Below are 22,369 nucleotides of genomic sequence, written 5' to 3' on the forward strand. Positions count from 1 at the left end.
TCTTCTGAAAGCGCTCATTCTTTTTTAGATTACAAAGCCTGATTAGTTGGCTTCGTCTTAAGATGCGGAGCTCAGTCTGTACGTACTGTAACTAGAATGAGAGAGTTTCAGCGCATTGTCTTTATAGAATAGAAGATATTATGGAACAGGTATCTGATACCTGCATCCATGACCTCAAGAGTGATCCTGTTGTCACTTAGCAATTTTTTGCTTAACACCCTAACTTATAATAAAAATCTGTTACTGTATTAAGCAGTCAATATTGCACAGCTGTTTATGTTTTACATCAAATGGGAAGGCAGTAATCACTCAGGAATCTGTTGTTTTCCAGAGGGGGAATCCAAAAACTGGAGTGTACACTGTAGGTACAGGGGAAGTAGCGGCAACACTTTCATTTCAATGACATTTTCCATTCTTTAAACTTTCTTTGTTATCTACATTGTTCTCATTGCAGAAACTCTTCATACATTCATCTGTAACAGACAGCTATTTAGAAATACCAAAAACAAAAACCCTGCATATGGTTTGAAGGCGACGTAAGCCTTAACATTCAAATCAATGCTTCTCCCAGGCTTCCTCGTCTCAATTACTGGTGAAGTCGTCTTTTCCCCTAAGTTGCACTGCAGCTCTTTAAGATGAAGCTCTTCTTAAATGGAATATGTGGGTGTTTTCCTGGCAACAAATATGTGTGTGTGCCTTGTGTACAAATGTACACGCTGTCTTCAAATTGATGCTTATTGTCTTTTCTGGTTTTACTGAAATCTGAAATTCCTTTTAATGTCCTGACAGCAGCACAGTGACCACTTATTCACCCCTGCACAGAAGTTGGGACTTAAAAAATGCTGACATTAGAATTGAAATTAAAAATCAGCATAAACATTAATTTAATTTTAAGATAATCACACTTTAGAGGGACAAAATATGATCAATTTAATTATTTTTCTATATACATATACATTTTCTGCAGACATTTCAACAAAGGATGGGTTTCAGAAGGAAGAAAAATAGCAGTAGTTATTATATTATGTATGATTATGTCACCTATATTTGCCAGAGAGCGCCATACTATGTTATTGATGTTAATCAAAAGAGTATTGAAGAAGCAAATTGACTTGTTTGATTTAAAAATGGATTACGCATGTCTGATATTTTACCTAGTTTTTCTAGATATTTTGGAACTTGCTGTCAGATAATTGAGTGTTGCAACAATTATCACAAACTTAAAAGTTAATAATTGAGCTAAGTGTTATATGGCACAAAAAAACAAAACAATTGCAAAAACATCATGAACATCACATTTTGACAAAGTGCTCCGGTGTAATGCGTGTTGGGGGGAACATGTTGTTTTATTTGAGTCAGTGCTGCCGATCTTCTCTTTTTCTCCACAGTAGGCGTTCTGTGGTTAGCTTAGGTCCCCGTGGTTGAGTATTGTTTGGGTGCACTCTTTATCTAATGGGTTTTGTGGTCAGGGTCAGTCAGGCCCTCCGTCTAGTCAGTAATTACTCCAGAGAACTGTGGTCCTCACCATCACGATAATAACAACCAAATCACATCAGCCCTGACTTTCCACTCAGTGCTCCAGATTATGAGGGGAGACACAAACAAAATCAACTGGCTCGATTGTGATTGGTTCCAAAGTTATTTCAATCAAGCAACTTGATATCATCACTCTTGAGGTTAGAATTGGGTTTGATTTGTGCTTTTCTTATGGAACATAGCATCAAAGTACTTGTGCAATAGCTTCTTCAAACTTTTACTAATAATAGAAAGGTTCTAGGAAAGGATACTGTATTTGAGGAAAGAAAATGTCCCTACCAGGTAATTGGTGTTCCTTCACTGATTTTCCTACTTTGTTTTATTTATTTAGAGTCAGGAACCAAGTAAATATAGAAAATAGAAAGCATGCGTTTGGCGAAAAGTGATATTTTCATTCCTATGCTGTTGTTTGTCTTTGATTTTGCCCACCTCCTGCAGCCCACCTAGAAACCCTGTCAAGGCAGGGAGAGAAAGCGAAGGAGGCTTAGTAAACACTTTCTGTGTCTGCTGCTGGTGTGTATTTAGTTTAGAGGGCATGCCAAGAGGCTGTTTTTCCATAGGTCGGGCGTCTGTAAACAAGCGGTACAACGGCAGCCCACTCTTCGACAATCCGAGGTGGCACACTCTGAAGTGTGTATGAAATGTGTGTGTCTGAGTGTTTGTCTTTTTGGGGTATTATTTTTTTTTTTTTTTTGGACATGGCATTCCCTCTTATTCTAGCCTATCTGGAGACAGAGAAAGAGAGAGTGTGTGTGTGTGTGTGTGTGTGTGTTAGAGAGAGGCAACCCCAAATCCGATGGGCCGCCAATGGGTGATGAATTATTCCCTGTCTGAGTCTCAGCATTGGTGTTATCACAGAGCCTGCCACTGCACTGGGATGACAGCAGTGACAGCCCCCAGAAAAGATTTAGCACTGACAAGTGATACTTCCTCATAATACATCTCCCTGGCCCTCTCCCCTGTCCCCCTGTTCCACAGCCTCTTCATGCACACAAGATGAGGTTTTTTATCCCTCAACTTATATTTGTTTAAGTGGGCAAGGTGGGGGGGGGCTCTTTGCCACCACTTCTGTGGCACAAGTGCACTAGGTACAGTAGATCGCCTTGGAAGGAGGCATGGGCACAAACCCAGACATGCTTGTTTTCAGTACATGTGTTGTAGGGGTACACACACACAGACACACTCACACAGATACGCACAACCTGCATGTGTATGACTTGTCACCGAGTTCCATTAGGGGGCTCTCGTGCTTAAGGAATGCCTGTTGTGTTTTTGCTTCAACAACAGTACTAAGCCATATTTCCCCACTTGTTTTCTCTTTTTGCTCTCCTCTCTTTCTCCCTTCTCTTCTTCTTTTTGTCCTTCTTCATCCTCCTCCCCCTGCAGAAAAGGTCACGTATTGCCTACAGTGATGAGGTGCGCAACGAGCTCCTGGGAGATGACGCCAGTTCCTCCGAGGGCCAGGTGAGGTGCTAATTAGGGTCCCAAACGACACCAGTGTGGGTGGCTGACTGGCCCCCAGGGTGAGGAGGTGGGCCCCTCATAGTGGCCATCGAGAGCTGAAACCACAGTATTGTCACCAAGTCATGCGTAAGGAACACTGTTTAATGCAAAGCTGGGCTGCCAGTGAGTAGGCTCAGGGCATGGGACCAGTGTCTGGCCAAAGCCAGATTGTGACCGACACACACACACACACACACGCACACCTAAACACAAACACACAATCGAACACAAATTTCAATCTAAAAACCCGGCCTCCCAGCTCCAACCGTCCCACAGCTGTTCTCCAGCCGGGTGTGGACTTAGGCCAATAATAGATCCTCCATCCTCCATCAAGGTCCACACACATACACAGACACACATGCACACGCACAATTGCTCAATCTTGTTCTCTGGTCTTTCTTTAAACACCAAGGGTGGCGACCTTGCACAATACAGATACTCAAAATGAATAAGAACACAGGTTCTCATATTGTTGACAACTGATAAAACTCACTGAAATATTTTGGTGCAGTACTCCTTTAGCCCCTAAATATTTTCATTAATTTCATTCAGCCTTTAATCAAAAATCTCATTCTATTTGACTTCTTCGTGGTTTTGATCTATTATCTATCAACATATTTATATTTGGTTTATTGTTTACTATGATGATGACTGACATTTTGTTTGAATATCAGTTCAGCCTGTTGAATGTGAGGGATACAAACAACAGATTAAGACCACATTAGCAATTTTCACTCATTGTCAGCAATGTCTACAAAAGATTCATTCACAGCAGTTATGAAAGTGGCAATGAAGAAGAAAAACAATTATATTGAATTGTGATCTTAATTGGCCAAAATATGTCAATGCTATTCTAAACTTGTTTTGAATAAAGTGTTTTGAATAAATGTAGATCTGCATCAAAACAGTGATACATCAACGGATTCACCAAACAGCATTTTAACGTTTAAGACGCTCTTACCTATTGTTCACCTGCACAGCTGCCACTCATATACAGCCACTCTCAACTATGACCAAACGTCTTTTGACTAATTATATATTGCCTTTAGAATCTGCTGTCAACTTGGAGGGGTTACTGTGTCTCAAGGCACACACAATCACACACATTTGCATGCAAATAAATACTTAGCATTTGCAAACGTACACACCCAAAAAAGAAAAAAAAGACAAAGATGAATAATCAAATGCATATTTGCACATTTAGTCCCACAGTCCTTTATGTGAGTATATTTAGATATTCACAGCTAAGCAAAGCTAAATAAAGTTGTCTGTTTTTTTGAACATTTCCCTATTACCATTTCAATGATGACCCATGAACTTCACATCTTACAAACATATGTATCACGAGCCAAAATGTGTAATTGAAATGCATATTCCTGGCAAATTAGTGAGACACACAAGTGACTCTGACATTTTATGCAGAAGTTTGAAGGAGATTTGCTGTCAGAAATGTCACATTTGAGACACTGATGAGTTCTATCAAAATCCTGTCAAGGAAAAGCTGAAAACGTATCACATTTCATTTCACACTTATTTACCTTTTTATAAAAAATGTATCTGAAAATATTTAAAAGTAATATTTTTAAATCTAGAATTTACACATCTCAAAGAAAATTGTTGTAAAAAAAATGTATCAGTATAGAATTAATGTTGTGGAATGATGTTATACATTTATATTCTAAATTTTGGAAATTGCCGTTTTATTTTTGTAATTATTGTTTTAAAAACTACTAATTATTCTTGACAATAATTACCAAATATAACAACAATATTGTTTTTATGTCAAATGATTGTATTACAAAATGAAAAACAAAATGTTGTGCTCCTTTAACCCATGCATGCACACGTGTCAGAAAAAGGGGTAGAGGTAGCAGAATGTGACATTTTTGAACACTATCCACAGCTTCATTCTTAGTTCTCAGTTCAACATAATAATGTAAATTATGAAATGTAAAACAATATTAATTATATAAAAAGTTATGTTAAAAGGTATCAAATGTATTTACCTTAAAACATATTTATCTTTGGGAATTTAGGCCAAAAAATCTAAGCTAGTTATTTTTTATACCATTTTATTTTATTCTCCCAACTTCTATTTTGCAAAAAGATTTTAAATTTCTGGTTAAAACATACGCGATAAATGATTTGAATTGTGAAAAACACAGTAATAATTAACGATAATAATGTCTGATGTGAAACTAATTATACCTTATATCTAAAACACACACATACACAAAGCCTTAGAAAGAGTTCATGCAGGGGGCAAAAGCAAAGTAAATAGATGATATACATTTTCCCTTTTTTTTCCCCCACGTGCCGTATTTACCTCATTTTTATTTTAAAACTTGTGGAGATAATACTTGTCTTGGTCTTGCTGTGAGTGGAGTACTCGGAACTTCAGGGTTTTTTATCTAACGAGACGGCGGTGATAGGAGAGTGGAAAAGATGGTGGGGGCCGGGGCAAGTCGGTCAATTTAATTCCTGACGATCTGAAAGAGGTCAGGATCATTTCATATAGCCCTGGCTGAGCAGATCATTACCAGTCACAAATCTGTTGGTTACATGGCAAGGATTTATAGCTAAGTAAATAGGGAACCGTCATAAGTTCTGAAAATGGCGTGTTGGCCCTGCGATAATGGCTAAAGGACGATTTAATAGAGTTCGGCATTTATTCGTTATCTGTATGCGGACAGAGACTGAATTGGCACTATCGCTCGTTTTTTTAATAATATGGTAGGCTACTATTGCACATTTTTTCTTTCTGTTTCCTCTGCATGCAACACACGCACAATTGCTGGTGCGCACACACACACACACACACACACACACACACAGACACCACACACAAAGCAGCAAATGCACACACATTTTTCACACACGAACACTATACGGAATAGTTTCGATTTCAGTCACAGCAGAAGGCTTGGCCACAAGAGATTGTGCTGGTTTGAGCCGGCATGGACCAGATTTTACAGGCTACAAAGGAAGCAGATTACCACTTGTATCGAATTCCGTATTGGATAAAAAAAATCTTTTGTTTGAAAAAAAAAAAAAAATTGCTGATTATCATAACAGAAAAATTGCAGCAGTGCAATTTTGAATACTGGCTGGCATCACAAAAACACAAGGAAAGGCGCTCATGCAGGAGTAATTATAACATTTACAATATTCTGTATTTACTGCTCTATATCTCTTGAGCAACGCGAGCATCGTTGGCTGTACTAAAGAATGGATGCCAAAGAAAAATAAAGCTTAACAGGAAGAAACAAGAAACACAGCTCAACATGCCCCTCGTATAGTTTTAACAAATCCTCCACGAGGACTTGCAATCAGTCAAGCAGCACAAATGAGCTAGAACAAGTTTTGTTTGGTACCCATTGACTGATGGCAGAGCTGGGGTGAGGGATCGCAGGATCTGCTGGGTTTTTTCAAGCTCCAAATAACCACGTCCACAGTGTAGTTTTAAACTTTGGCCTCTTCAATAATGCATTCTTAGTGGGGAGTTGCTACTTAAGATAGAAAAGATAGTTTCCACTCTAAAGTGCGCCTTGTTAGTGCCGACATTTTCAAGGAAAAGAGCTCTTTAGAAAAACATGCAATTATACTTGTTTACCTCCCACATTACAGATATTGACATTATTTTTATATTTGCAATATAGCAGTGAACTATTGTAGTTATATTTTTTGATTCGTGAAAAAAAAAAAACTAAATTGATGCAGGAACTATTTTTGAGATGCTTCTAAAATTACAGGGGAATGCTGTGACAAATGCAAGATTGTAATGTGTGAAGTACTTGATATTTTTGTTTGTGTTTTATATAGTATAGAGTCCTGAATGTATTATTATATGACAAATTTCTTTGAGTGTGTTTACTAGTGGTGTAATATAAATAGAGGAGACAAATGTATGTAGTACAGTATTGTTTTTTTGTTTACGATTTCCATATAATTGATGCAAATGTTAAATGTTAGTTCTTATGTTTATTCTGGTCACAAGAGCTGGTAGAAGCTGATGCTTAATTTCTGCCTCTTTGTCACTTGTTTTGAATTATTTGAACATGAAGATGCCATTTTCTGACCCTCTCCCAGCTGTTTTTTTAACCTTAAAGTTAGCAATCAAGTTTGTAATTCAAGATCTAAGAACTCTCTCCTTGTATGATGCAAAATTATTGCAGACTCAGAAAATTAAATAAACAGCACAAGTAATAGTGGCCCGGAGCCTCCCTTTAGATGTGCTAACCTTTAATGTTGTCCAAGAAATGTGGATTAAAAAAAAAACCTTTTTAAACCTTTTAAAACTCACCTTTTTAAAAGGCTTGCAAATCAAGAAATTTGTCCTTCCCCCTTTTCGTCCAAACATGTTGCATTCCCACAGTAACACCCAGTCTTCTCTTTCCTTCTCTACAGCCCTCACTTAAGAACCGGCCAGGGAAGCAAACCTTTTTTAATTGTAATTAGGCATAATTAATGAGAAATGGGATTGTTGCCCTCCCTCAAATGTCTGATTCATTATCAGAGATGCAAGGTTTTCCAGGACAGGGAATAGGAATAGCATTTCTTATTTACTTCACTTTAAATTTGCTATGCTCTTTCATCAAAAATGTATAGCTATGCTAAGATTCATTTTTCATGATCTGAGGCTGTCCCAATAATAAGCTGCACTGTATGTATATACAGTGGTAGCCTCACATGGCTTTCCGTACGTGATCTAAACAGCATGCACCTTTACTGAGATGCATAAGCTACATGAAATATTGACAGCATATCAGCATTGATAAACAGTGGTACAAATGGAGTGGCTCAGCATTTCTCCAACTCTGTACCAAAGGGCACATATTTCTTTTTATCCTTTTCCAGAGAATTCAGCAAAATGACAGATACAAAATATATTTGCAGACTATATTTTACTCATTTATTCTTTTCTCTTGCTTTTGTGATGTGACTTCCTTGATAATGTTAGTTGATATTGCAAGTCGAGCGATCCGTTCCCTCTTTGTTTAATGTGACAGCGCCAGGACTTGATCTTTGTGTGTTCAAAAAAGTCAGCCCGAGCGGCGCGTTTAGCTTCGTTTAATGTGTTTGTCTTGTGATTTCCAAATGCTAAACATGCAAACAGATAAATCGTCAAGGTTAATTCTGTTCCCAGCCACATGACTGATCTTCTTCCTGCCATGTTTCTGCGTTTTTATCTCTCCTTCACTCTCTCCATCTCTCTCTCTTCTCTCTTTTGCTCTCATGATGCAGTTGATAAAGTTACGTGAAGAGGTAAGTGCTTCTCTTCTCTAACAATTTAAATTCTGCTTTCCCACTGGAATTTCAGTTTGCCCTCTTCTCTCCTGTAGAAAATTAAAATCGGCTCATTTGGACACTTTTTTTTGCATGTCTGATTGAACAGCTTACAGGCCAAGCCAAAGATAAAGAATTCACTAAAGGTTTCCCCTACCTTAAATATCAGAAAGTGAAGATAAGATATTAATTCTGATATGCCTTTTTGAAGACAAATATTGGAGATTGAAGCAAGGCTTAGAGTAACTTCAGTTATTGGACCCAACACAGTTCAGAACTTAATCAACTTAGCTTCAAGAGGGAACTGCTGCTTCTAAGATTTACTATCCCTTAATTTTCTTGAATGGTGACATATTAGTTGCTTTCTGACTTTTGCAATAAATTGGATTGAGGTTATCATTAGTGATATGATATGTGTTTTAAGCTATACATGATGACAAACTGTAGGGTAGTTGTAGATTTGTCATTCACCACTGCATTAACGTCACCACCACTGCCAAAGATTACTGAACTCAGTTCATGTCATTTTAATGTATTTCATTGTTCATACTATAACTATAATGTGCAATGTAAGGTACTATGCACAGTATGCAATGCATTAAAACTGCTAAAGTCATTAAGTGTCAACTCAGGTGTTATTGTTGATGCTCAGTGGAAATGTACATCAGTTCAAACAAACAAACAAGAAACATGTCGATGCCTAAATTAAATTCTTGAAGCTGTCAGGTACTGTACATTGCTGGCTTGAAGATCATGTTAATTTATAAACATGCAACACCTAAAATATTATTTTGGTGTAGCAGATAAAGTTAGCTACAATACATAGCCAGCAGAAACAAGAATCATAGTTAGCTTGCTGATTAGCTTACCAAACTAGGAATGCTATCGTAAGGGTTTTTTAAAATTAGTTATGACCAGGTAAGAACCTAAGCTGATTGGCATTAATGATTATTTTACTATTCATATATAAAGTTTCCTGTGTCCAGTTCCATTAGCAACAGTTGCCATTACTCTCTTAACTACTATTCTCTCTCTCTTTGAGGTGGTAAATGAAAAAACAACAAATTATTAAGTATTAATTAATACTCATGAAGATCATATTTTAGAGAAAGTGTATTTGCCTTTAATTGACGCAGATTTAGTTTTTTTCTGTAGGTCACATTATAATCCTTTGAAGCATGACTGAACTTGTATTGGCAGATGTACTTACAGTATGTTGTTAAATGTGTCTTTTAGTGAGGCTACGTTCGAGAGGGCTTCTGCTGAAGCTATCAAAGCTTCACCATTCACACCTATCCATAATTTAGAGCGCCATCCTGGCCCAGATGCCATGTTATCATGCTTTTTTCTTTGATTTAGCTGTACTTTTGTTTCCCTTCTTCTTCCCACCTTTTTTGTGCATTTCTTCCTAGCCTGAGGTTCAGAAGACATCTTGAGTTACCTCACCTGTCTACCCCTTTTGGAATGGCCCGATCTGTGTAATCGGGCTTGATTCTGCGCCCTCTTCGCCATTGCACTTCTCCATTGCAGTCTTCTACCCTTCTGCTCTTTCTGCATTTGAATCAAAGGCTGGTACAGCGTATACACACTTAAGCCTTGCTTTTAAAAAACTATACTATTTTTTTCTTCAGCTGAAAAACATGTTTAAATATTTAGCACCCATATTCACAGCTGTTTGACACTTGTAATTCCTCATCTTACAAGTCCCAAACAAACGGCACAGAAGATCACACAGTCAGTCTGAATCACAGCTGTCATCATTATTCACTTTGACTCTCCCCCACCCTTATTGAAATAATAAGGAAATCATCTGAACTTTGGAAAATGGTGATAGTAACTGCCTGTGTTTGATATTGAAAAAAGGCAGGAGAGCGAAAGAAGAGGGGAGAGATTTCTTTTGAGCTACAGCTGCATTGTTCTGGGGCTCCCTGTTAATAACTTACAACTGAAGAGTGTTTCTTGACGCAAAAAAGCACAACAAAAAAACACCATTTTCATGGTTCCTAAGAAGATCTTTGTTCAAAATGTAGGTGTCAGATGAAAAGGCATACATGCATAGGCAGAAATGGTGGTGGTGGTGGGGTGCACCAGTGCACTCAGAGATGCACAATATTTATCATATATTGTATTTAAATCCTTTGCTAGAAGGCTCTGTGAGACGATCAGACATGATTTTTGATGACATCCTTTGTTTTTCTGAAGTATATTAATGGCACATCTGACTTGCAAGCCAATATTTGAGCTTGAATAGGCATTAGGGTATGTGTGTCTTTGCCTTATTCTGAAGGTTTCACAATGGTTATATCAGAACCACAGGGGTCAAGCCTTGATATAGGACGTTGTAGCACAGTAGGGGCTGGCAGCCACTTTGCATTTCCTTCCACAGAAATGCTGACAAAAATGCCTTGGATTTTGCTTGCTAACTGCAGAATAAAACTGTAGCTCAACACTTCGATACATTCAGATTTTTGTGGTTGTTGTGCGACATTCGTATATTGGAGCAAAATTGCTTTTCTGGAGAGAGTAAGCATCATCTCATTTTAGATTAAGTTTGTAGACCTAATCTCTTTACCAGCCTCGACTGTGACTATGTAGTGTAGGATGTTTAGTTTTAATTGTACATGTTCCTTTTCATTATTTTCCATGGTATCATCATATGCCCATGGCTGGATTGTTTCATTATTAGGGCCATCACAGTGTGCCATTAATGGATTCTTAGTGGCTGAACTCTCACCCTTTCCTTCAGGTTCTGTCACCGTCAAACTCGGGGCGCATTATTCTAATGATCACATACACTGCCACTGCCACCACTACCCCCAGCACCCCCTCCCACCTCACACACCCACCCACACTCACCCTCCCCTCCCCCCGGCCCTAAAACTAGACAGAACGAGGGAGAGAGGAGCGAGAGAGAGAGAGAGAGAAATTCAGGAGGAGAAAGCTTTGAAGTGGCTTTCCATCGCAGTGAGTCTGCCGGCCGTCTCCCCGAGACGTGTCACCTTTGCCGAGAGGGAATAGGAAAATCACGTTTCGAATGGTAATGATAACATACTAATCACTTGAGCTCTTTGAAGAACCCGGGGAGTGTGCTACTCTGTCAGTATCCCTGGCTGCCTCACAGGCACACACAGGCACTGCAGCCATGGTCTAGGTGTAGTAGCTTAAGCATTGCATGTCAATACGTCCCCTCTGATCCATAGGGGCTCATTATAGCCCAAGCTTGGTATCTATTTTCTCCCACATGCAAACTGCCACCATCTCTGCTGGTGCCACTACCACTTCCACACCCATGTAACCCCTCCCTGAAACCCCCTACCACACCCTTCACCAAAAACACACCACACCATGCATCCTGTTCCACTCACCATCACCTCATCACTTTCCTCCTACCAGCAGCCCATTTTACCACCCACCCACCCACCCGTTCTCCTATCCCTCCATCCTCCCCCTGCCCTCCCTTTAACTATTAAAAAGTATCTCTGCAATTTTAAATGACATCTGTCAGCAATGCGAAGAAAAAGGAAGCGAGGGAAAGAAAAGAGTTCAGAGGGAGTTTTCTCCTCCCTGCTCTTTTCCCATCCCTCTTATTGTCAAACTTTGAAAAGTGTGTCGTTGACTTTTTTTTTTTTTCCCCTCCACGTTTTTCATTTCCTTTGAGTGATTAGCTGGTACACATTTTGACAGCCTAACCAAAACGAGAGAGATTTCACTTCTCCCCCTGTCCCCTTCGCTCATGTGATGGGCATAAACCCTTGTCAGAGAGGCGGTTGTCATTCGTTGGGTTGTTTTTTGAGTGTCAAATATGTATCTGATCAGTTTCTTAACATAGCATATTAGAAAGGCCATCAAAACCAACAACATTTGAGTAAACATTTAAGTCTTCCATGTTTATGTTGTTTATGATCCTATCTACTGAATGTAGTTTGGGTTCAATGAAAGCTGGGTCTTACTTTGGACTTGCACATAAAGTGGACAATATTGAGCTGTATATGTTGTTTGAAGCTATGTTTGTGTGTTAGATTGTTGAAACTGTGCACTGAACAAACATAGATTAACAATAGACTTTTTTGAGATTACAATGTACCTCTGCCAAAACGTACTGTAGTTAGTGTTTTAAGTACACCTAAAGGTTTGTTTAAAATCAGTTTGAAGCAACCATGATGATGAAATGAAATAAGTGTATAAAATAACTGTACCATCCTTTTAAAGGGAATCTAATATCACCTGTCTAAAACATGTTTTGTGAAGTGGATGTAAACCTCCATGGGAAAACTGTGGTTATAAAATTCCATTATCTAATATTGGCATTTTTTAGGCAGTTTCCTGCAACCACAACCAAAGCCAGCGAGATCATAGTTAGTGAGCCTCTTTTGTACAATGATTTAAAAAAGGTAATGTTGAAAACATTAAAGTAGGTATTCCCAGCAAGAGATTTTATGCTTTCTTAAAAAATGGCTTCCAGTACTCATTGACAAATTGACTGCCTGTAGCTGTTAGTTGAGATGAAATTCAGGGTCCCCTGATGATGGTGGCAGTGCAAAGAATTATGTTTAAAGCAAGTAGAAAAACATTTAAGACATTATCAAATAACCTCAACTTATCACTCACAACATGTGTACAAAATTCAATAAAATCCCACTCATTCCTGAAATCTCTTTGTTCAGGTAACATACACATTCCACTTAATTCAGGATAATAAAGCATGGATTACATTGAACAATATAAATTGTCAGGTATAGATCAACATGCTTTGTTGTCAGTATAAGCTTTTGTATAAATGTTGCATTGGTATATATATATATATATATATATATATATATATATGAGCCCCCTAAGATGGAACTCAAGGTCCTCAGTGAACAGATCAGATTTCTTCTAGCCTTGCTTGTCAGACATGAATTGTTTAGCTATAGAGAAGCCAAAACCATTTTTTTAAATTTTTCTTGGTATCTAAGGAACTGCTATCAATTGATATGTGTACGTATGATATTAGATCCCTAGCTAACACCTTGATACTCATAAACATCCACTTTGAAAAAATGATCAAATTGCTTAATTAATTATTTATGAATCTTTTCTTGATATGCTCTGTGAATTCCATGCTTTCAATGGGCAGGCTTGTCAATTGTTGATAGCAGTGAGTAAGCCAAGGGGGGATGCAGTAACTCATACATCATGAATACTGTTTTGGTCCACTAATGTGGATATACAAGAAGCAGAAAAGGAATTTGATGGTTTTGTTTAGGATAAATATTACATTTCACACCTCTATAATGATGTTCCTTTTATATACATTTATGACACTGATGGGTTTGAAAAGGCTTATCAAAGATATTATTATTTATTTATTATTATTATTATTATTATTATTCAAGAAAGATTACACTTTATATGTTGCTTTACTGTCTACAATAGAAAATAGTAAATGTTGATATATTTTTTTACTTAAATTTCTCCTCCAGTTGGAAGCCATCAGCTGGACAGGATTTTCTTTTAACTAGAAAGCTTCAAATATAATTGTATTTTTTTTAATTCGCTCCACTTCCCTGCCTTAACTTTTCTCTGTGTGCAGGAGAAGGCTGTGCTGTGAAACAATACGAGGAGGCAACAAACCTCAAAGTAGTTCTTGTTTTTATGTCCAAGATGAGGCAGCAGCACCACTTACATTGTCAGCCTCAAAATGCATATGCTTGATATTCCATCAGCATATAACACATTGTCATCCATGAAGGTTATTGCCAACCTGGCTGTATTATGTTGTCGCTGTGGATGTGGTCTGTCTGTTTAGGTGACAGTGTTGATGTGTTTCTTTGAAATGGGTCCCAGCCCTCTCAATCAATTTTTTTGTGTTTGTTTCTCTGGCTTTATTTTTTTCCCTGCATTTGTTGCAGAGAGCGCATCTGTTGGACAACACAGAGAAGCTGGAAAGGTCATCACGGAGACTGGAGGCCGGCTACCAGATAGCAGTAGAAACTGGTACGTATTCTGTTTTGGATTGGGTTAGGAAGGAGTGGGGTTGGTGTTGGGCGAGGGTTCAAGATAGTGGTGAGGATGAGTGAGCGACAGCAAATTGTCTTTCTCATGCGAGGTGGGTGGATATGTGTGTTTGTGTGTGTTTGGGGGGGGAGGTGGCGGCTCAAAAAAACCCCTCTTTCCTTGACGCCTGATGACATTTTCGGAAGCACATCAAAGGCAAGCCAGGGAGGGAGAGAGAGAGGTGTACAGGCGACAGATCGAGCGCAGTTTCTCCTTGCTCTGCTCCCGAAGAAAATTCGTGCATCGCTATGGCTGTGTGTATCTGTGTGCTGTGTATGCGTGTATGTTGGGTGGGTGGTGGTGTGTTTTTTTTTTTTTTTTTTTTTTTTTTTTTTTTTTTTACACAAACAGACAGGGGGTCTGTGAAAATAAACAACGTCAGCGTTCCTCCTGAAGTTCTTAATTCAGGAGTGCAGAAGAAAGAAAAAAAACATAATATTACTTTCTAAATAAACCATCCAAAAAACACACACTCCTCCTTTTTTTCTCATTATCAAGGATGGTTTTTATCTTAAAATAGGAAAAAAGCTCATTGGGATCTTAAATAGATTTATCCAGTTAGCATATTTTTTTTCTTCCTGTCTTCCTCCCTGACAGTCACCACATTATTGAGGCAGAGTGTATTCCTCAGAGATGTATCAAAGCTCATTCTTGAAGTATCAACCAGCTTTCTGTGGCTTCCGTTGTAGTTTTGAAAAAGTTTGTCAATTTACACTATAATCGTGGGGTGGCTGGCATGTGCGACATCGACAGATTTAATAATTCAAGTCAAGGAAGGTTCGCACGCAGACCACCATCTTTTGATGTTCTCTGTAACTTGCATTCACAAATTCATAAATACAATCTACATTCTCTGCTTAAAAATGTTGATTCAAATGCCTCAGATGATCCTGCCGTTATCCGAGTTTCTCGACTGTGTCAAATTCTGCGACAGCCGACAGGTTTTTAATTCTACCCAGTCATATCATTCACTACAGTGGCTCATTTTTTGATGTTTTCCCTCACAGCTTGGTTGGTGTTAGAGAAGTGGGCCGTGGCTTAACAGTGTTCAGTACCTACTGGGCCCGGTGGTTTCTCCTGCCGTAGTCGGCCACATGCACCATGACCCTGTGTCACTGGTGGCCGTCTCATCCACTGTGTGTGCGGCTAGCTAAGAACAATGCTCGTTTATCCTGCCTTGGTCCCACACACTTGGCTTGGTCCACACCAGCTGGGGCTGTTTGTGGTTTGGTGGGGAAGCTTCGCCCTGTGTCTTTAATCCATGACCCCTTCCTTTACTCTGCTGTCAATACCAACCCTCCGCTCAGATGCACAACCTGAAATGGCAATGTCTCTGGGTCAAACAGGGAATACATCTGCTCAAAGAACATAGATACACAGGGAATATGCACTCCTCCACCAGACTAATTACTATATATACCAAGCTCTCAAATTCAACAAACACACTGGGCACAAACATTAGATTGCTATATTTATGTATTGTTTTATAAGTTTTGACAGGGTTTGCCATCTGATCCCAAATCCAGTTTGGTCTTTAATTTAGTGTTGTTCACCCATCTCAAACTATATATTTACACTTGTGGTCCCACAACGGCTCGTCACAACACTTCCCAGACATCTTCATGAAATCCTGCACTATTTAGATCATAGGCCTGCCATAGTTATTGAGTATTGAGACACAGTACACTAAGGACTGGGATTTGTATTTTTGCAAACACTGAACTGTTTCGTTTTATAATCCAACAAAAGCTCCATTTATTGTAGTTCCTTCTCTTTCACACCAACAAATACAAAATAATGAAATAAAAATCCAAGAAGTGAACCACGCTTTATTCATGCACATTATGAAAATGGCATTGGCAATTGTTGAGGAATAAGCTTTGAGTTTTAAAACACAGAGGTGTGGCACTCATAGACGTTAAACAAGAATAATTAGAGCATAAAGTGTTTCTCCAATCAGACACTCTCTAGTCATACTGTAAATACTTTTCTTGCCACGAACCTTAACTCTCCTCAGACATCTAAGCTGTACTTTTTACGAAGAACAGTTTAACGTCGTTATTTTGCAGTAATTCAAAGTTGCATTCTTCATCCACAATGACACAGTAGCCCTTAAGAACTGTAATTGACCAATGGGGAAAGTGGAACTAAAAGACATTTTATTTCAAAGAGATAGATCCTGAACAAAGAAATGGCGTTGAAACTCAGCTTTGCCCCCTTTTCTCTTCAGCGTCGACAATATATCTCTTAATGACCAGGAACAAAAAAGCCAGGATGCTTCTAGGTCACATTTAAGGGAAAAAAGAGGACTCGTAGTTCTAAGAAAAGATGAATCTTCACACAATATCATTTTATCAGATTTTAGCTGTTTTTTCTACCATTCTCAATGTCTCTAGTGTATTTAGTGAAAACAAAGGCTTGCCAAAAGCAGTGAGAACCCTCAGAGGGATATAGAGGAGACTCTTTGGACATGCAGAGCTATTTACCACACGCACCCTGAAGAACCAGAGTCCTCTGTTTGTCTCATAAATAAAGTATAGAACTTCATTAGTGAAGAGCACTGACTTAAAAGCCCAGGCATAGCAACAAGCAGACACAGGGGCGAGCCCAGTTAAAGAGGGCCCTAAATAAAGAGGGAGGGCATGCAGTTAGCCAATTTAAAGACATTTGAGTCAGGGGCATTTGAAATGCCCAAATGTGGAGGCTTGACTGATGTTAAATCAAAGACATGCCAGATTTTAGTCCTTCCCTCCACAGTTGAAAAGATTTTGAATGATTTATGATTGCTTGTTTAGAAATAAATAGCATGTCAGATAAGACATCTAAGTTGCAACGATTAGCTATTCCACCTTTTTGATTATTATTCATTGAGGGGGAGAGAGTTGAGTTTTACATACTGATCGACAGTTCATACAAGACATGGCTAAAAAATGTTCCATGAAACCCTTACTGAATTTTCCAGTTATGGTAATAAAAATCCACTGATTTGTTTACCGGCATCGCTCTAATAATTGAATTGCTTTAAATTAAATTTTCTTTGTTGTGTCAACATAGCTTTTGCTGATGGTACTGTAAATGTGCAATTGTTTTAGGACATTAACAGTAATTGTAAACTTAAAGGTAAACTTTAAACTTGAATTATGGACTCGTAGCAACAATAGTTTTTAAATGTTCTTGAACCTTCTGTAGCTTGCTTGCAGAGACATGACTCATGCAGGTTTAATGCAATTCTAAATTTTTTTATTTAATTTGAACAAGAAATGTAAGGACCTTTTACTTTTTACAATTATGAATGAATAAATTAATCTCTGAAGCAATATTTAAAAATTGTAAGAGTCAATGAATCAACCAGCAAATGTGGAATGAATTTACTTTGAAAATTCATCTCCCTTTATACTTTTATACAGTTGACACAAATAACTTTGCAATGGCAGCAAATTGAACTCCTGAGACAGACAAAAGCGTTGCTACTCTGCATTTTAAAGGTGGCCAGCAAGAGGCTGAGAACACTTCTTAGGCAAGTGTTCTTGGTGTTTAGGGGCCTGTAATCAATCCTGCGAAATGAAAACAGCTCATTAGGGATTGATTTCAGTCCTATTTAGATAAGCAGAGAGGGCCGGGGCCGGCCCCCAGGGGCCCCAGCCTAGCCCAAAGTTCACACCATGCCAGGTAGAGAGCAGCACTGCAGGCTATCAACTTTATTAGGATGGAGATAAGCTGATTAGACCTTGTCAATCAAAGGTGCCAGTGACTCAATCATGATCCAGGGGACTTTTCTTTCTGTCTCTCCCATTTTCTCTCTCTTCCCACTCACACAATCTCCCTCTCTTTTTTGTGATAAATCATTGAAGCGACCAACAAAGTGGCAGCCATCGCTGGGCTAAGCTAAGCAGCCCTGCAGTTGTCACCAAGGCAGACGCGTGGGGACCCTGTGATGATGTGACGACTATATTAAAGAGTACATCAATTTGTTTTAGAGCAGTTTGATTTTCGACTGCAGTGGTATTAAAAGAGAGGGGGTAAAAAAGGGGAGGGCGAGCATGTCGGCGTCATCGAACATGAATCCAGTGGCAGAGCAACGGGTGCTGGGACAGCAAGAAATAAATAGATAAATGACAGAGTGACGAGAAATAAATAAATAAATTTTTGTAAACATAAAAAAAATCTTCATGGCTCCCTTTTGAAGCAGAGTGTGGCTTTGAGTCTTGCTGAGAGTCCATGGGCGCTGGAGTGGCCCAGTAACACAGCACATGTTTGTCCCGACTCTCTATCTCTCCCCCTCCATCTTCGTCTCTTTCTCTGTTTCTCTCCCACTTGCTTTATTTGTCCCTGTTCCCTCTAAAGATCAGACTCAATGATTCTTTTGGTGCTGGGCCACCAAAGTGGTGCTTGCTCCTCAAATCCATAAGCAAACACTTAGCAAATGACATTATCAGTTACATTTATGAAGCCCAAGTGATGTTTTTAGAAGAGGCTATTATTAGCTCTTGACACATTTTATATCATTCTTTTAATATTTACAATATTTGGTTAGGTCAGAGCAATATAACATTTTTTATTATGTTTAATAAAACATATTTCTACAAATTAATATCCTACAAATCAAAAAGTGAAAAAATAAATGTTTTCATTGGAATGGACATTTTTGGAAATTGTCCCAAAAGGAATAAATGTAAATATGTCATTTATTTTTTTAAGCAAACCAGTGTTTAATTATTTTTGTTAATTCACATACTTTTTAACAGATCAATTTTAAATTAAGTTTAAATTATTAATTTGAAGTTTTGTGTGACCTGCTAATACACCACTATTTGATACTTGCTGTTAAGGATTTTTTTTTTTCAGTCACTACATGAATTATTTGTAGAATTCTATACAATATATATGCACTCTAAATCTTTTTCTTATTAACATGTAGCTGAATCTTTTTTCACTTCTATTTTTAGTTTATTCTCTCTGTTCTACAATGTAGTTTGAGTATTTTTAGGGATCTCCTTTTCATTTCTCTTTTTAAAACGACAGTTTGCTTAACTGGATTTCCTTTTAGGTATAGCATAATAAATAACTTTTTGTAGGCTGATACAATCAGCATGTTGTACTGTGTTCAAAAAGAATTTGAAGTTATTTAATAATTGTTTGATTACGGAAGCCGAGAGCTAGGACTTAAAATATTTCACAGCTTGAGTTTTCAGCTGAGGTCAAAGGGGGCCTTTTTTTACAAAATATTTTAAAGGAAAACTCTGTTATTCTATAGCTATTTAAAAAGAAAATAATGATTAAAATTGCTCCCAAAATTTCACTCGAAACCATATTTCCTAAATATATATGCTTCAACGCATAACATCTTGCTCTCAGAAAATCTAGCCGTGGGTGAGCTGTTTATCGGTAAACCCCCGGTGGATGAAAGGCGTAGCAATAATGATTTTTTCTCTCCTAATCGGACCTTGTCAGCAAGGCGTCTTATCGTGGAGAGGAAAATGACACCGATCCTATCGAAGAGCCTGGAGTCCGAGTCGGCGGCGTGTGTCCCCCCCAATCATGGCCGGCCGTGGCCCAGCCATATCTAGCGCCGCCACAAACGGCGAGCGACGCTTTTTTCATGTGGACTTCAAAAACGTTGCGAGTCATTAAAATTGCACCCGCGTTCTGCAGCGGGGATCAGCCGCTCTGGAGCGAAAATAGGATGTAGGGAGAGGAGACTCGCTAAATGTGTTAATTCCATCCTCACATGTTTAAGGCTTAATTTTAATCTGTTTGAGGGAGGGGGAGGGGTGGAGGGACGATTGGAAAGGGGCGGGAGGGGCAATGAGAAAGCCTCGCACTGCAATAAATCGCCATTATCTTTGACACCCTAGGACTCAGCTGTTCCAGGGATTTAGGGGTCCACTGGCAACAGTGTATATCGCAGGGCATGAAAACACTGTTTACGCTTGAACTGCGGTAGCTAAGGTGCAATCACCAGTTTCAGGCTGCACAGACAAAAGGCCTTACGTGCACAATGGCCAGCTAGCATACGTACCCTCAATGGAAGAGCTGAACCAACAGACTCAAGTATGTGTTTGTGTGTGTGTGCGCCTGGTTCCCTGTGTGTGCGTGCGCAAGTCTGTGTTTCACCTTTGTATCGACAGGTGTTGTCGCAAACATCCAAATATTAGCTTAAGTTAAATGGAGCTACAAAGATGGCAATAAGTGACACGTTTGTGTAAAATTAAATGAACCTTACGCCAAAGACAGATGGCGATTAAAATTTCTTGACTGAATAATAACACATCAGTTGAATCCAATAACTACTACAGCAACTACTAGCCTCCTTGTGTCCCTTTGTTAGGTCTGCACAAGGTGTTAGCTAGCATTAATAATATTATAAGAAAATCGAATAATTAGACCTTTAGTCGGTTATTAGCTTCAACAAGGCTCTCATCATAATGAGACTCTTGGAAGTAATGATTTGACTAGAGAGCTCATTGGAGCTTTCAGACTTAGTAAAACATGAGGCAATGATGCTAAGAGAAATGTTGGTTTTCCATTTTGAAATGATGCTTACATTGTTAAATAAAATCTAAACTGTAAGCTGAGACAATGGCATCAGCATTGTTAACTGAACACGTGTGACGTGTGTGATTTTGGCACGGTTTTGTAAATTAGTCTATATTCTCGATCAAACCTCATCCAAATCATTTATTGATATAATCTAATCCTTATCTCAAGATACGAAACACCCTCCAATTGCTAGTTAGTGTTATGCCACTATATCTTAAAAGACACCGTCGTCCCAACCTTAAATCAGATTTTTGTTTTTCTATTTTTAGGTTACAATAACTAAAAAGATACCCCCTGCTTTCTTGCATGCAGAAGAAAAAAGTGTGGCATTGACCTCTGGCTGACACAGAGAAAGCTGGGGGGGGGGGAGCAGAAAGCGCGACAGAGTGGAGAGAGCTAAGACATCAACTGTGAAGAGCCACATAGGGTTAAAGAAAAACTGTTTCAGAAGGAAATGGGAGACAAAAGCGAGGACTTGGAGCCCCCATGGGCGGCTTTAAAGAGCCGCTACATCTGAGGCCCTGAAATATTAAAAACAGAAAGGGAGAACCACAAAAAAAATTTGAAATTGTGAAATAAAGTAAAGGAGTGGCAGTGAGAGAGAATTGTGCCACCTTGTCACCCGGGGACGTATATCAGAAATATTAATTCAGTGATGAGAATGACGCACTGGATGACAAAAGGATAGATGTCAGTTAAAACCCTAAAAGGAGTAAAAGAATGAGGAGACATTTATCAGAGTGAGTGTGGATAGGCTGCTGTATACGAACAAGAGATAGAGATGTTGGGAAGGAGATGTCTGTAACAGCCACATAAAATGTTTTTATTTTTTTCACTTTTCACAAAATGCCCTGGCTTTTATTTAACCAGTAACCTCCCTTATATGTGTTCTCATTTACAATGTAGTAAAGTGATGACCATCTTATTTAAAAAGAGGCAAGCAATGCACTTGAGTAATGACAACTGAGTCAAACTACCATTAGCAGTGTATCTTCACAGTTAGTCTTCACAGTTAGTCTAAATGGGCAATGTTTTGATGCAGATCCAACAGTTTTTTAGGAAGAAAATTGTTAAGGACCAAGTAGTGTTTTTACTGCTTTTCAACATTCCCCCTTTGCTTTGCTCATAGCTATGTAAAATGGCAATGTTATGCGCCATGGCGTCAGTAGTGATACCCTATAACAATAACTGTATTTTGTAACAGTATTTATTGAATGCAATTAATTACTTTGATTTGTTTGTGTTCAAGTGAAAACATGTTTATCACAGACAGTAGATTTTGAGAAAGGGAAATCTTTCAGTATTATAATGACAACTCTAAAAACCTGACAGAAGTTAGGAACTAATATGTAATTCATCTATGACTGTCAGCCTATATAAACTTTTTCCGATTAGGAATACTTAACTCACACTGACCCTAATGGCACAAAAATAAACTCTAGTTTTCAAACATTAAATGTTTCGAGAA

General features: G+C 38.5%; 1 protein-coding gene across 4 annotated transcripts in view; it reads left to right on the top strand.

Moving 5' to 3' along the window:
• Window positions 1-22,369, top strand: part of vti1a (vesicle transport through interaction with t-SNAREs 1A) — a 125,538-nt gene that overhangs the window by 19,879 nt on the left and 83,290 nt on the right. For 2 of the 4 annotated variants that reach the window (XM_044179896.1, XM_044179894.1), the window contains exons 4-6: window positions 2,923-3,000; window positions 8,284-8,304; window positions 14,217-14,301. In XM_044179896.1, the coding sequence (XP_044035831.1) occupies window positions 2,923-3,000; window positions 8,284-8,304; window positions 14,217-14,301 (184 nt within the window). The remainder of the gene's footprint in view (window positions 1-2,922; window positions 3,001-8,283; window positions 8,305-14,216; window positions 14,302-22,369) is intronic. The other 2 variants (XM_044179897.1, XM_044179895.1) reach the window with 1 other exon arrangement.

This window comes from Siniperca chuatsi, linkage group LG20 (assembly GCF_020085105.1).
Source record: "Siniperca chuatsi isolate FFG_IHB_CAS linkage group LG20, ASM2008510v1, whole genome shotgun sequence".
NCBI lineage: Eukaryota > Metazoa > Chordata > Actinopteri > Centrarchiformes > Sinipercidae > Siniperca > Siniperca chuatsi.